This window comes from Acomys russatus, chromosome 8 (genome assembly GCF_903995435.1).
Source record: "Acomys russatus chromosome 8, mAcoRus1.1, whole genome shotgun sequence".
Lineage (NCBI taxonomy): Eukaryota > Metazoa > Chordata > Mammalia > Rodentia > Muridae > Acomys > Acomys russatus.
The window spans coordinates 53866139-53880505 of record NC_067144.1 but is presented as its reverse complement, the minus strand read 5'-3'; the positions used below and the strand labels follow the sequence as shown (position 1 = coordinate 53880505).

The following is a 14367-nucleotide window of genomic DNA, read 5'->3' as shown; positions in this document are numbered from 1 at the left end:
TGTGCCCTTATACACTGGTACCCACAAACATGAACATGTACATGTTCACACATACACACATGTAATACATGGACAAATAAAAATGGTCTGGGTTAGTTTTAGCCATGTAAAAACTATGGCGTGTGAACTAATTATTATCATACTGTGATTCACTTTGTCTTCTGACATAACAGTTGTTTCAAAATGGTAAAGTCTATGTTCTCTTTTTCACAATTCGACAACATGTGCTCTGCCATTCCTTCTGTCCTGGACATCCCAGACTCTGTCCATTCAGTCCTAGGATCTTCAACCTGATTTTGCCTTCCTTTGCTTTGATGGATTCCTTCCTTCCTTTGCTGGATTTGGAATTTCACGCATCCTGTGTTTGTTTCCTTTCTTCCTGTTTACAAAAGTATTTCTCTATTGCTTTTGGCTTGACTAGAGCTTGGGACACATTCCAAACCCAGATGCCTTTAGTCTATGTGAAATTCGAGTTACAGTGTCAACATTGTTTAATTTTCTGTGACTATGGAGAGTGGCTTTCTGCTCCTTCGGTTCCTCTTGGGAAGTCTACTATGACTGTGATTGGTATTCTTTTGCATATGGTCGTGATCTTTTGATTTGCTCATTTTTCTTTCTAAATTCTTAGCAGTGTATTCTTAGCATACTGTTCTGAAACATTACAATTGCATGCCTTGTTTTGGCACAGCTCTACACTCTCATTTATGCTAGTAAATCAAAATCAGAACTCTCTCAACCAAAGAAACTCCTTTATTAAAGTTTTTGCACTTTCTCTTTGACTACATCAGGGCACGTATTTATGAATTATATGTTAAATTTCTGGATCTTTTTTTAACTCTTTATCCTTTTATAGTAATCTGTTCTTGACCCATGTGTGTCTCCTCTGTCTGACATAAAGTTTGCTTCTTTTTCTCTTGAGACAGTGTCTTGCTCTGTAGCTTAGGCTGTTTTAAAATTCCCAACTCTCCTATTCCTGCCTTCTGATTTGGGGATAGGAGGCAAGCACCACTATTCTGGCTTTGTCATACACAATTCTAATAAGACTGTTTTGAATTAAAAATGTTTTTTTCCCCTTTGGTATTCATTTGCCTCCCTTTACCAATAATTCCTTTCCACATGCCACCTCTTCCCTCCATTACTCTGATTTTACAGAGAAAGATTTTTTTGAACATCATATCATGTATTGCTATTTATTCGTATTTTGTTTCCACCACTTAAAACATAAAACTTTGTCAAATCATGATTCATAGCTAGAGTTTGCACACAAGTAACTGGTCAATTCATGGGGGACTGAGACATGAGTTTGTGATATCAATTTTCAGTCACTAAATGAGAAAATTGGCTCCTATGTTGAGAGGAGCTGAAATATACAGAGATAAAGTTCACACATAATCTAGTGCCTCATATTTGACCACGTCCCCTGGATGGGGAGACCTGGTGGCACTCAGAGGAAGGATAGCAGGCTACCAAGAAGAGACTTGATACCCTATGAACAAATACAGGGGGAGGAAGTCCCCCTCAGGCACAGTCATAGGGGAGAGGCATAAGGGGAAAATGGGAGGGAGGGAAGAATGGGAGAATACAAGGAATGGGATAACCATTGAGATGTATTATGAATAAATTAATAAAATAAGAAAAAAGAATGTTAAAAAAGAATAAATCAATGAATCAATAAATAAATAAACCTTTAAAAAAATGTACCCTCAGAAACCATGAGAAATATCTATGTCTCAGGGCTGTAGAGATGGTACAGGGCATAAGAGCACTGTCTGCCTTTCTAGAGAAGCAGTATTTGATTTCCAGCACCCACATGGCAGTTCACAAATGTCTGTAACTCCAGTCCCAGGCGATCTGACAGCCCTTTCTGGCCTCCTTAGGTACCAAGTACACATGGTAGACCAACATACAATAAAAACACCCATGCATAAAACAAAACAATTAAAAAGAAATATCCATCTAATTTATGTACTTCAGATTTTGTGTAATAAGTTAAACTATCTGGTTGAGTAAATCATCCTGATTGGTAGAAGCAATGTAGTACTTTCTTGCGTACAGTTCTCAAGCTTCTGCCATATACTAAATCCTGTTTTAACGCTTCAGGGTAGTGATGGATTTTGTTTACAGGGAGCATATTCTACCATGAGGAATGATGTGAGATATTGTTTTTAAAACATGATGAAGAAGAATTTTCCCCTCCAAACTCTATCTATATTGGTCTTTGCTTCCAAGGGTGAAAATTATTGGCAAACAAAGAACTTCATGAAGTCAGAACTTATGTTTTCACAGTCAGGTATCTGCCCATTATCACTGAGTTTTGTGGAAAGGTACAGTCATCTCATTCAATGGTTTTCAAACTTTTCTCCCCTTAAACATAGCCTATTAGGTCAAAGGAGATCCATGAAGCCAAACTCTGATGGGTTCTTTATTTTATAGCCACTGCTCTGCGGTAGTTCTTGCTGGAGCAGATAAAGGCAAGGCAAGGTTTACAAGCAGTAGTTAGCTTTAATGTCCCTTTATTACATAGTTTTCTTCTTGCAGAATTTAAGCAACCCCACCTATGCAATTATAGCCACAAGGCTGCTTTTACAATGTCTAGTGAATTTTACCTTTAAATTACTAAGGTCATCCTGAAAATAGCTGCCATGGCACAGTCATTGGCAATTTTATAGCCACTCTCAATGGCTACATACAGTTGGAGAATGTGTTAACTGGGTGGTTAATTTCTCCACTGCAGCATAAAAACAAGAAAAGATTATTCAGCCACCTATTAGATTTATGGTATTTTGTATGAAATTGAACATTTTCCTGCCTGAATAATGTTGACATGGCTGCAACAAGATAAGGCATTACATTTGATTATAGCTGTGTGTAAAGTTGGGGTTTTTACAATGCCGATTGGGAACAAGGTTGACAGGGCTATTTGAAAGCTGTCCTCCACAGGCTAACACACTGGCAAACAGCACTGTTGTCTCCAGAGAGATTAACCTTGCAAGCCAGTTATGCAGGTGATTCAAATCCAGTTAATCTCATAGAAAAAAAAGTTAATTGCATTGGCAAAGAAGTTGTCTCTGATCACTGCATAGTTATATAATTAGGGATCAGCTGACATAAGGGGACTCTAATCTAATTGATAAGCAGTCTACAGATGGCTCTAGAGGGTTCTCCTTCTGCTTTTTCAATATGTGGTCAGACGTAAGGGGATACCATGGAAAAAATTCAGTGGTCTCATTTTGACATGTCTTAAAATTAAGTTGGCTTGTTCAATAGATCAAGATTTCCACACTTGTTTACTTTAATTGTTCAGAGCTTCCTGAGAACAATCTCTGTGGACATTTGTGGATACTGAATGTGATCTTTACCTCTCACTAGATTGTTCTATTATCATCTTAACACTGTTACTCTCCTGACTTTCCCTTTATTTTTGCAGGTGATTTTAGTACAAAGAGAGGCATCTTACACACTTCTCTTTGGATTTCTAGTTTGCATATAAAAGGAAATTTACTTTGATAATAGTAGCAAAAACCAATGTAAAGCATTTAAAAGTATATTTTCTGTTTTTAAATATAATTTTGTAGTCTTTAATATTCATGATTCTGTTTCTTATATTTCAAGAATATATAATTTGGTTGATGGAAGATGAAAATATTTTTTTAAATATATGTCATGTTAATGAAACCTACAATTTTTATTGTTAGACAAAATGGCCTATCAGTAGGCCATTATATGTATCACAAATCAGACTGTGAGTATACAAAATTGATATAATACAATTAGAATGATGAATAATGCAGATTAGAAATGATTATTAGAATAATGCTATGAAAATTGTTAGAGTAATATCTTATGAATTTCTGCTCAAAAATTTACCAGAGAATAATATTTATGAGCTTTAATAGAACTAGTGTCAGGCTCTATTAATGACGTGTGGAACTGCTTTCAATTTATATACAGTATAATGTTATAAAATCTGCCACATGAGATACCTAGATGCCTTTATAATGCATTGCAGTATTCTATAGCATTATAGCTGGTTCTAGTGTCAACAGATTTTCAGCATATTAATTTGTAATAATTTATATAAAACACCTTACTTTCTAGTATTGCTAATAATGCTGTCATCTTTATAGTTATTTATTTATTTATTTTTTTTTTTTGCAATTAGAAAAAATACCATTATGTCTTCTAATGATATCGGCAAGTACTGGGTGAGCTGAATCATCATCTTTTGGTCACTTCCCTATGTTCTCCTTCTTCTTGACTCTTAGAGAGTGATGACCCTTTATCTGATGGCAATGAACATGAGCTTATCATCTTGCCTTCTAAAGTAATATTGGCATTTAATTTTTGACAGGAACATTTACCATCTATATCTATCTATCTATATGTGTGTGTGTGTGTGTGTATTTTTAAATGCCATAGCTACAGACATTACCATATTTGTTTTATTTTTAAATAAATTTAGTTACTGTTGCATATGTAACTTCATTTCACTATTAATTCAAAGTCAATTTAGCTTCAAGGTCTGCAAACCTTATTTACAATGGCTTAAACATGCAGGGATCAAACACACACCATATTTAACAATATGTTCAATGTGTTAAAAATCTTTCTACACTTTTATATTTTCTCTTGCTCATCTAATGGAAAATTCATTTTGGATCTCTTAAGTCTACTGCCTTTATTAAAACTTCAGAATCTCTGTCAAATGAAATAATTTTAGTCAGGAAACCTTTGACATATTTCCTTTTTCTCTTCTGTTTGACCGTTCACAGACTTGCCAATGCAATCCCTGTCATGTGCTTTTTAAAGGGCTCTGCTATGGAACATAAGAGCCTTCAGCAGTTCTCCTTCCATCAGGCTGTCATCTTCTGAGAGCTGTTCCATAAGCCCATCACAGCCATGGCCCTCAGTCTATGGCGAGTTTCATCTCCCACCACGCTCTTGATGAAACCAAGCTGGTGGTTATTTACAAGCCATTAGGTTTGAAGGCTGGGGTAGGAAAGGCTACATTCACTTTTGCCTAATGATTGAAAGTACTGCTGGACTTTGTTCCTCCATAGGCTAGGTAATGGTGCAATACTCCCATTAATATCAGGGGAACAAAAGAGGTCTTTTGAAATATTTTTCTGTCTCAAGTGATATTATTATTAGTTTCTTCCCTGTTAGCATGGGGTTTATACTGGCTCTAGATGAATACATCAGACAACATAGAAATGCCCATCTCACTTCTTTTCCAGTGCACTATTAACATTGGGAACACGTATAATGATTAACTATAGTGTCTACTTACTGCAGAAACAATGACTCAGCATCATCCTGCTTTAAATACGTAGTTGAGGCAAATTGTGTCTAGCATTTAAAAGGGAAATGTTTGGGCTATGGAGATGGCTCAGTGCATTGAGCAGTCAGATTCCCTAATTTACATAAATGCCCATTCTTTATTTCAAGTAATGAGAGACAGAGACTGTAGCAGGATTAGTCATAGCCATGACCCTTGAGTTTGATTAAAGAACTGTGTCTAGACCAATAATGTGAAAGAACTGTGGAGAATAATTTTCAATATCAATCTTGAGCCTCTAAAGGTTCCAAGCATACACATTTTTCCACATATGTTTATTTATGTACAACACGCGAGCACGCGCGCGCGCGCGCGCGCGCACACACACACACACACACACACACACACACACACACACACACCAAAATGGGAAAAGGAAAAAATAAATAAATTTTTCAAACTTGTACATTTGTTCTGTGGTTTAGGCAAGTTCTTAATTATTTATTTATTTATTTATTCATTCATTCATATTACATCTCAATTGTTATCCCTTCCCTTCTATCCTCCCATTCCTCCATCGCTCCCACTTTCACCCTATTCCCCTCCGCTATGACTGTGACAGAGGGGGACCTCCTCCCCCTGTATGTGCTCATAGGGTATCAAGCCTCTTCTTGGTAGCCTGCTATCCTTCCCCTGAGTGCTACCGGTCCTCCCCATCAAGGGGATGTGGTCAAATATGGGGCACCAGAGTTCATATGAAAGTCAGTCGCCACTCTTCATTCATCTGTGGAGAATGTCCCGTCCATTGGCTAGAACTGGGTCATGGTTCAATGTTTACTGCATGTATTATCCTTGGTTGGTGTCATAGTTTGTGGAGAAGCCGTGGGCCCTTCATAATGTTCTTCTTGTAGGTTTCTAGGACCCTCTGGATCCTTCTATTTCCCCATTCTCCCATACTTCTCTCACCTAGAGTCCCAAATGGATGTCCTCACATCTATCCCACTTTCCCGGTAGGTGAAGACTTTCATGGGACATATCCCTTGGGCTAGTGTCTAGTTATAAGTGAACATATACCATTTGACTCTTTCTGTTTCTGGGTTAACTCACTCATTATGATCATTTCTACTTCAATCCATTTGTCCACAAATTTCGGGAATTCCTTGTTTTTAATAGCTGAGTAGTATTCCATAGTGTAAATGTACCACAGTTTCTTTATCCATACTTCTACTGAGGGACAGTTAGGCAGTTTCCATGTTCTGGCTATTATGAATAAGGCAGCTATGAACATGGTTGAGTATATGTCCCTGTTGTGTGGTAGAGTATTTTCTGGATATATTCCAAAGAGTGGAATAGCTGTGTCTTGAGTAAGCCCTATTCCCATTTTTCTGAGAAAGCACCAGATAGATTTCCAAAGTGGGTGTACTAGTTTGCATTCCCACCAGCAATGAAGGAGTATTCCTCTTTCTCCACATCCTCTCCAGCATGTGGTATCGCTTGAATTTTTGAGGCAAGATCTTTTTTAGCTAATATATTCTGACTATGTTATACTCTTTAGAAGCAAAACATCATTTTCTAGACTTGGTTGTTCGTAAATTCTACATTAGAAGCTTCTATGATAAAATTCTTTCTGCCTATTTTCTAAGTTTGAATTTTCGAGTTGCAGAATACAAATGCTGGAAAATATATAGCTCTCTTCCAATATCTACTGTCTAATCCTCTGTGGAGTTGTAACATTCTCACCCTTTTAAATGCCCACAATCATTGACTTCCTTAAAAATATTTTCCTTGCAATTTTACAATTGTTTGATGAATATTGATCTCAATGTCAATAATAATATATATTCAAAACTTGTGTTCTTTGTATGTTATTTTAAGCGATTTAGTTTCAATAGCTTCCTGCTAAGTGCGTTTCTATCTATGTGACATTATATTCACAATTTTAAATTAAAAGAGTTAAAACTGAAGTCCTAAAAGACTACCATGGCCATATGGCCAGATTTACTTTGTTGTCTCCCTCAGGAACTCCTTTGTCTTTCATGACCTAGTTAACTTTCTCCTTCAGTAAGTAGCAAACTTGGACTTAACATATGATTCAGAGACCCATGCTCATAAAGTTTTAGAGGTACATTTTCCAGTGGCTGATCTTTATCTAAAAAGATAAGTGATATAACTATTTAGGGGGGCATGGCTAAAATCTTTTTGTCTCATGTGTCTTTTTGAAACTGAGACCCTTGTTATTACAAACACCTTTCTCCTTGTATAGAAAAGTGCTAGGACATAGTTTAAAGTGTAGGTTGAACAGACTAAGACACGAAAAGATAATACTGAAGAAAACTGAAGTAAATTAGGTAGGATAGTAAATGATTAACAAAACAAAAGCAGAGTTTGTATTTAAAGATGTTAGACAGTTTTCAACACATGAATTAAAATGTTTATGAATGCATTGGGTATTTATAAAGGAGTATATCAAGTTGAATACGCTGGAGAATATTTTTGAAAGTGCAATATTTTCTTGGAATGCTGGATGATAATTCCTTCATTAATATTTACTACTTGTTATTATTTTTATCGGCTTCATCTTTTACTTTTTTTATTCTAAAAAATGATAATAAAATAATAATTTTAAACTCCATGCTTGTAAATAATTTAGTGCTTTATATTTTAATGATCAGTTTCACCTATTTCAGCTCAGGAATTTACTGGATATCCACTTTATATCTTTTGCAAGAGTTTATACAGTTTTGTACAGAACCCACATTGATTCTTGCATTCAAAAATCTTTCTGTTTAATTGTATTTTATTAATGAGGTCTTACCTGACATAGTGAGACACAGAGTTAGGTCTGTGTGTATTAAGAATTAACTACATGTCTTTTGTTTTAATTCGCTTTACATAAATTACATATACTTCATCTGATTTTATTGTTTTGTATTATTTCTTTCTTTCCCCCTCCCAAAGAACGACCCACATTTCTCAGGAGGCCAATTAACCAGGTGGTGCTGGAGGAAGAGGCTGTAGAATTCCGTTGTCAGGTCCAAGGAGATCCACAACCAACCGTGAGGTGGAAAAAAGATGATGCAGACTTGCCGAGAGGCAGGTAAGTCTATGATAGGGAAGAATGTTTAGATCACCAACAGGCATGGTCCCACCGCCAAACACCTTTACATCTTGGATAGCTTTCAGAAACATAAATTTTATTCCTGGTTCTGTACCTACTGTGTGCACATCACAGTCCTTCAGACTTACGATGTCACTCTTTCAGTGGAAATCCACATTAATTCCCGATCCTTCACTCTACCCAGCATGTCCGAGAACCACACAGTCCTGATGTATTTTCGTTCTTGGGGCTACTTGTATGTTTGCTAATGACTCACTGAATTTGTGGCCACCCGTACTTGAGTGTCCCTTATTGTGGACCCTGCTTTTATGATGTTTAATCTGCTATGCATTTCTTGAATGCCCAGAGCATCTCTAATGAAAGGCTGCTGAGAATAGCTGTCGTTAGGGGCTTACATCAAACAGAAAGTAACAATCTGAGGCGGTATCAAGTAGATGAGCTCCCAGGAGGAGCTCCAGAAGGAATTCCCGGCATTCACCCTGTTTCCCTTGGGGACAGGTTCTCCGTTACTTTCATTCTTCTTTTGCCAATTGCAATCTCTCCACTACACTATTTCCAAACTAACCAAAAATGCTTATTGTCTTACATAAAAATACTTTGACTGTTTGTGTTTCCTATATATATTTTTTATTAAAGACCTTTCTAAATTAGACGTGAAAGAACAAGTCTTCATCATAGCAATAGGAAGGCAGAAGCAAAATAATAAACAAAAAACCCCAAATAAATAAATAAATATCTTTACACCCATTATCAAATAAACCATTCAACTTTATTCTTTTTATAAAGCAGTAGTTCTATTTCTGTTTTCTTTACTTTCTCTTTCCTTCTACCCACTGACATTATGGCCAGCACACCTACTATACCTATTCCACCTACCATCCACTACAATTGTGGTCTGTGTAAAATTGTACAATCTGTAGTTTGTCAAGTGTTTTCTTCTAAAAATACTTGATTTCACTCAACAGTTTAAAGTTAAACATTCTTTCCCAGAAGCTGAATGGATTTTATATGCATTCTCTGGTACCACTGAGAGAACTCAGCTAAATTTGAACATTAACTTTAAACTCTGAATTTCAAACACAGTAGGACTATAAAATTTATAAATTCATATCCTCAACAACACTGTACTTAATTAGGCGTTTAGATAGTATTGAGAGGCTCTTTGCAATGTATAGGCATACATCTGATATAAATATCTAGTTCAGTTAGCTATTCAGGCAACAAAAACTCAATTCAAATAACTAAATACCACAGAAAGCTAACTCTTTTTCTTGCTTTGTTGTGATTTTTTTTTGTATTTGTCTTTTTTTTTTTTTTTTTTTTTTTTTTTTTTTTTTTTTTTTTTGTCACTCTTCAATCAGACATCTTCCTATAAATAAATGTCATTATTATAAGAAGTGTCTGGTAACTGGGACCATCCTAATGCTTCCTCAGAAGAGAATCAAATTAAAAATTCAGAGGGCTGGACAGAGAGCTTGCCTGGAAAACATAAGGGAACTAAGCTGTGTAGGGCAACGTATGGGAACCTCTCACTTAATCGTAGATCTAAAGATGTGAAAATCTGTACATATCTGGGACTCCCTGGCCAAAAAGCCTACACTACAGGGGAGTTTCAAGCCACTGAAGTACCTGTCCAATGCCTGTCTATAAAAAGGAGAAAAAATTATAAGAGAGAAAGTTAGAATAAGTCAGACCACACTTGATTACAGGATTACAGCCAAGGTTTTCCTATGGCTATTGAAAGCATTAACAGAACCATTCACCTGAACCTGTCCCCTACCCCACCCCATCCCCACTCACAGAGGACAGGTTGTAGAATTTGATTGTTAGAGACCAAATTACAATCGTCTGTCTGTCTTTCCTTTCCTTTTCTTTCTTTCTTTCTTTCTTTATTTTTTATTTTTGGTTTTTGGTTTTGTGAGGCAGGGTTTCTCCATGTAGCCTCTGCTATTTTTAGATCAGGTTAGTCTCTAACTCCCAGATCTGCTTCCCTGAGAGCTGGGATTAATGTCATGTGCCACGATGTCTAGCTGCAAACATTTTAAAATGTTGACATAAATTAAAGAAGTGAATATTGACAATGCTTAGTTCTAAATTACAGAGACGGTAAGCTGGGTATGGTGGCACAAGCCTTTAACCCCAGCGCTATGAAGGTAGAGGCAGTCAGGTCTCCTTGAGTTCCAGGCGTGCCTGGTCTACATGGTGAGTCCCAGGACAGGCAGAGCTTTATCGTGACATCTTGTCTCAAAGCAAAATGAAACAAAATAAAAGAACAGCAACAAAACTGTTGAAACTGTAAGGATTTTGCAATTGATTGAGTTTTAACTTGGTAAGATTTTAATTTATAAAAATATCAAAATGTATATGGGGATTCTGGTAGAGTTTGAACCAAGTTTTACTTATTCCTAATATCTACAAAAGAGTTGTCACACGTTATGAAAAATGTTGAAATCATTAAATACAAGGTAAACATTATTTTAATTGAATATATTTTCATTATTGTCTTTTTCTGCTCAGTAGACCAGTCCCAGATGTGTCTTTAGTTGGGAATCGTAAGTTTTGGTGTTTAGTTGAAATGATTCTCAATCATCTTTGGTCTTTGACAGGGTCACAGTGCTTTCAAATAGTACTTGTCTTGTATTCTTGAAGAAGTGTACTAGTCAGACATGGCACAGATTATCCAAGCCTAGATTTACATGGTGTTTTCACATGGGTGCAGTATTATAGAAAGAAAGCCACAGAGGTGGCCTGCAACTCATCACATTGCATCAAAGGCTCATGAGTCGAGGGAAAATACTGCTAGCCTACCCCATTTTTTGTTGAAGTGCATCTTAGATCCCTCAGTCTTCAAGGCCTGTGTTGACAGTCATATACTTATATGCTTGCCTTGGTCTGCTTGAATTTTTTTAAATTTCATTTTTACTTTGTATTTTTTTTTTGCTCTCATATATGTACTATAATTGTTAATTAAGATTAAACTGAGATTAAAAATATATGCTAGAAAGTTGCAAGATTGTATTGAACTTTAGTGTGGCTATATTTTTGAGTGAAGAAATTACAACATAATTTGCACTAGTTTTATAATCCAATTTATTACATGTTATGTGATAAATATGACAACCTTTGAGCTCCTCCACTATTATTTTGTAAAAGTCAGTTGCTTCAAATTTCATGTAATTTTTTAAAAAAAAATCCAATAGTACTATAGAAACTACATTCTCAAGACACCGTTAAAATGTGAGAAAACTCTTACCCCTTTTTTCCCTAAAGGTTGCATAGTTCTTGCCTCTAGTTTCTTGCTACTGGGATTACACTAGTACAGTACTAGTTAGACTAGCTAATTTTTTAATTTATTAAACAAATGGACGTGTTAGCTTTAAACAATTGCATTATGGAGGTTCAACATGCAAATTAATGAAAATTTCCATCCTGATGGAAGCCAGGCATTTTTTTCTCACCTCTCAGACTCAAGTGATATTGCAAAGAACCTTGTTCAGTGTTGATTTGTGCATATTAGCATAACTTTTACTTGATCATGAAATCCAAAGAATCGTCTCTACTTGGGGAAGGATAACGTATTGCTTTTTAGTGAACCACAGACTTAGCCAACAACATTTGGTTCCATTTTTAGGTCTGAGATGAGGGAGATGACCATTGTTCTTGAGTGTGAGGGATGACATTTATTTGGCGTAATGTTTAATGAAATCTGAATACAGTTTGTGTAGTTGTTAGGGCTTAACACATTAATAGTAAGCTTTGTAGGCCAGCTACATAGTCTGTAATTACTATGTAAGTAATATGTGACTATTTTCTTTTGGAGACAAGGGGAGCTTTTCAATTCCTGTTTAAATTGATGAGATGTGTGATAGCGACTTAAACCTTCAGCAGAGAAGAAGCTCTCTGCGCCATCCTTTTGGTGCGGAGAGATGAATTAAGGAAGTATTTTCCCTTTAGCTTCACTCATCCCAGTGAGAATATTTTTGAAATAGTAACAATATGTCCATTTATTTTGTTTCATTTTAGCATTCTACACTTTTTTATACATAATTTTAATGATATTGACAACACAGTTTTGCAGAGTTGAAATATTATTTTTTTTTAACAAATAGAATGTCTTAGTGAGGTAGGAAAGGTGGAAAATCTAATAACAATCCTGTGCCCAAACAGAGAAATGCTGTTTAACATGATCATTTCCCATAGAGTCAAAATGGAAAGATACCTTACATTGTGATTGTTTAGCAGACTATGGGAATTTCTTGGAGAAACATCTAAAGATATTAGTTTACAACAGATTACCAGGAGAAAAGAATTCAACTGCTCTTTTGGAACTATAAAAATTATCAGTGCATGTAACCTGTAACCCCAGCTTCAAGAGATTTAACAGCTTTTTCTGGCTTCCACTGGTACTTATACAAATATACATGAACACATACATGAATGCACACATACACACACACACATACACATGAATAAAAAACAAATGTTAAAAACATTGTTAAAGACAGGGTCTTATGTATAGCAGATTGGTTAGCCAGGTTCGGCCTTGAACTTGTGACCTTCCTGCCCCCATCTCTCCAGGGCTGGGATCACAGGCATGCACCAGCACACCTGAGTACTCTCTTATATTTAAAAGCAAGAGTTTTGCACATGAAATACAAGAAAATGAAAGGGTAAAATGGAAGGTACAAAAACAGTAGGTTCTTAAGGGCATGTAATGGCTTTATTTTCTAATAACACATTTTCAACTGTGTAATTTCAATAGAAGCAGCAATCTATAAAAAGTTCTCAGTTCTCACCACCTGTTAGCAAAAGGAATTCTTTAAAGCAAAGTGCAAGTCATGCTTTTTGTTTTTTTGGTTTTCTGTTGTTTTGCTTTTTTTGTTTTGTTTTGTTTTTATTCTTTGAACTGTAGGTTAATGAGACAAGGCAGTATGGACAGCCGTTTACATACTGAATACATCAAAGACAAAATGCTGAGGCGGAACTCTTTCTTCTCAGGATTGCATCCCTGTCATGTGACCCTAGATGCTTGTTCTTATTAGAGTTCTTTGATGATCAAGTGACTTAATATATGTTTTCACAAGTATTTTATGTGATAGAAGTTGCTAAAAATTATAACGAAGAGGGCAGTTTTCCATTCAGTGTCACCTTACACCATAAAATAGATAATCAAAAAGAGTACATCAAAAAATCCATATGCTGCTAACTCTATGAAAACATTGTAAGTTTACACTAAGGGCAAATATTACATGCTTATGTAGAAAGAAATAAGAACAAAATGGACTAGCATTTACTACAACCTTCTCTTCAATCTAATAGTAGGATGGAGACCGAAGAAGCTGCCTAGAATTTAGATAAACAGAAGGGAGGGTTTCCTAATTATAATCTCATCTCTAAACATTAAAGCACTGTGTTTCAAGTTGTTAGCAAAATGCTAAACATTCACTCATCTGCTTTTCACCATGTCACCATTAGTTAGCACCACAAATTGTATTTATTTTGTTTTCTAAACCATCTCTAAGGTGACAGGAGACACTGACTTCCTCAATAAGGATCTATAGTAGAACAGAATGTTCGTAATAGGTTTTCTATGGGAAAAAAAGAAATAAAATATGCCATTTACATTCTTATGTACACCGGCCACTTCTAAATGCTGCTGATGGCTTCCATATAGTGTAGGTAATTCATGAATATTTCATAAAACAGAAAGAAGCCTACAGAAATAAGCGTTTTAAGAAATACAGTGCAAAATTCTATCAATTTTCCTCAGCCCACTGACAAGTTCCTTTTTTAAAGTCTATTTTAAGTAAGACTTTCTAGAATTCTTAGTTCTTCAGAATATGAGATTCACAGAAATACAGGATTTTTTTTTAGAAGAAGAACTGAATAGAACCACTTATAACCCCCTTTTGTGCAATTTTGAACAAAGTGGCTCTTCACAGTTAGCCCTGGAAATGTCCCTGTGTTAATT

General features: G+C 35.7%; 1 protein-coding gene across 1 annotated transcript in view; it reads left to right on the top strand.

Annotated features, from left to right (window-relative positions):
- Positions 1 to 14367, top strand: part of Robo2 (roundabout guidance receptor 2) — a 1234122-nt gene that overhangs the window by 1083589 nt on the left and 136166 nt on the right. The window contains exon 5 of the mRNA XM_051150142.1: positions 8237 to 8375. Within this exon, the coding sequence (XP_051006099.1) occupies positions 8237 to 8375 (139 nt within the window). The remainder of the gene's footprint in view (positions 1 to 8236; positions 8376 to 14367) is intronic.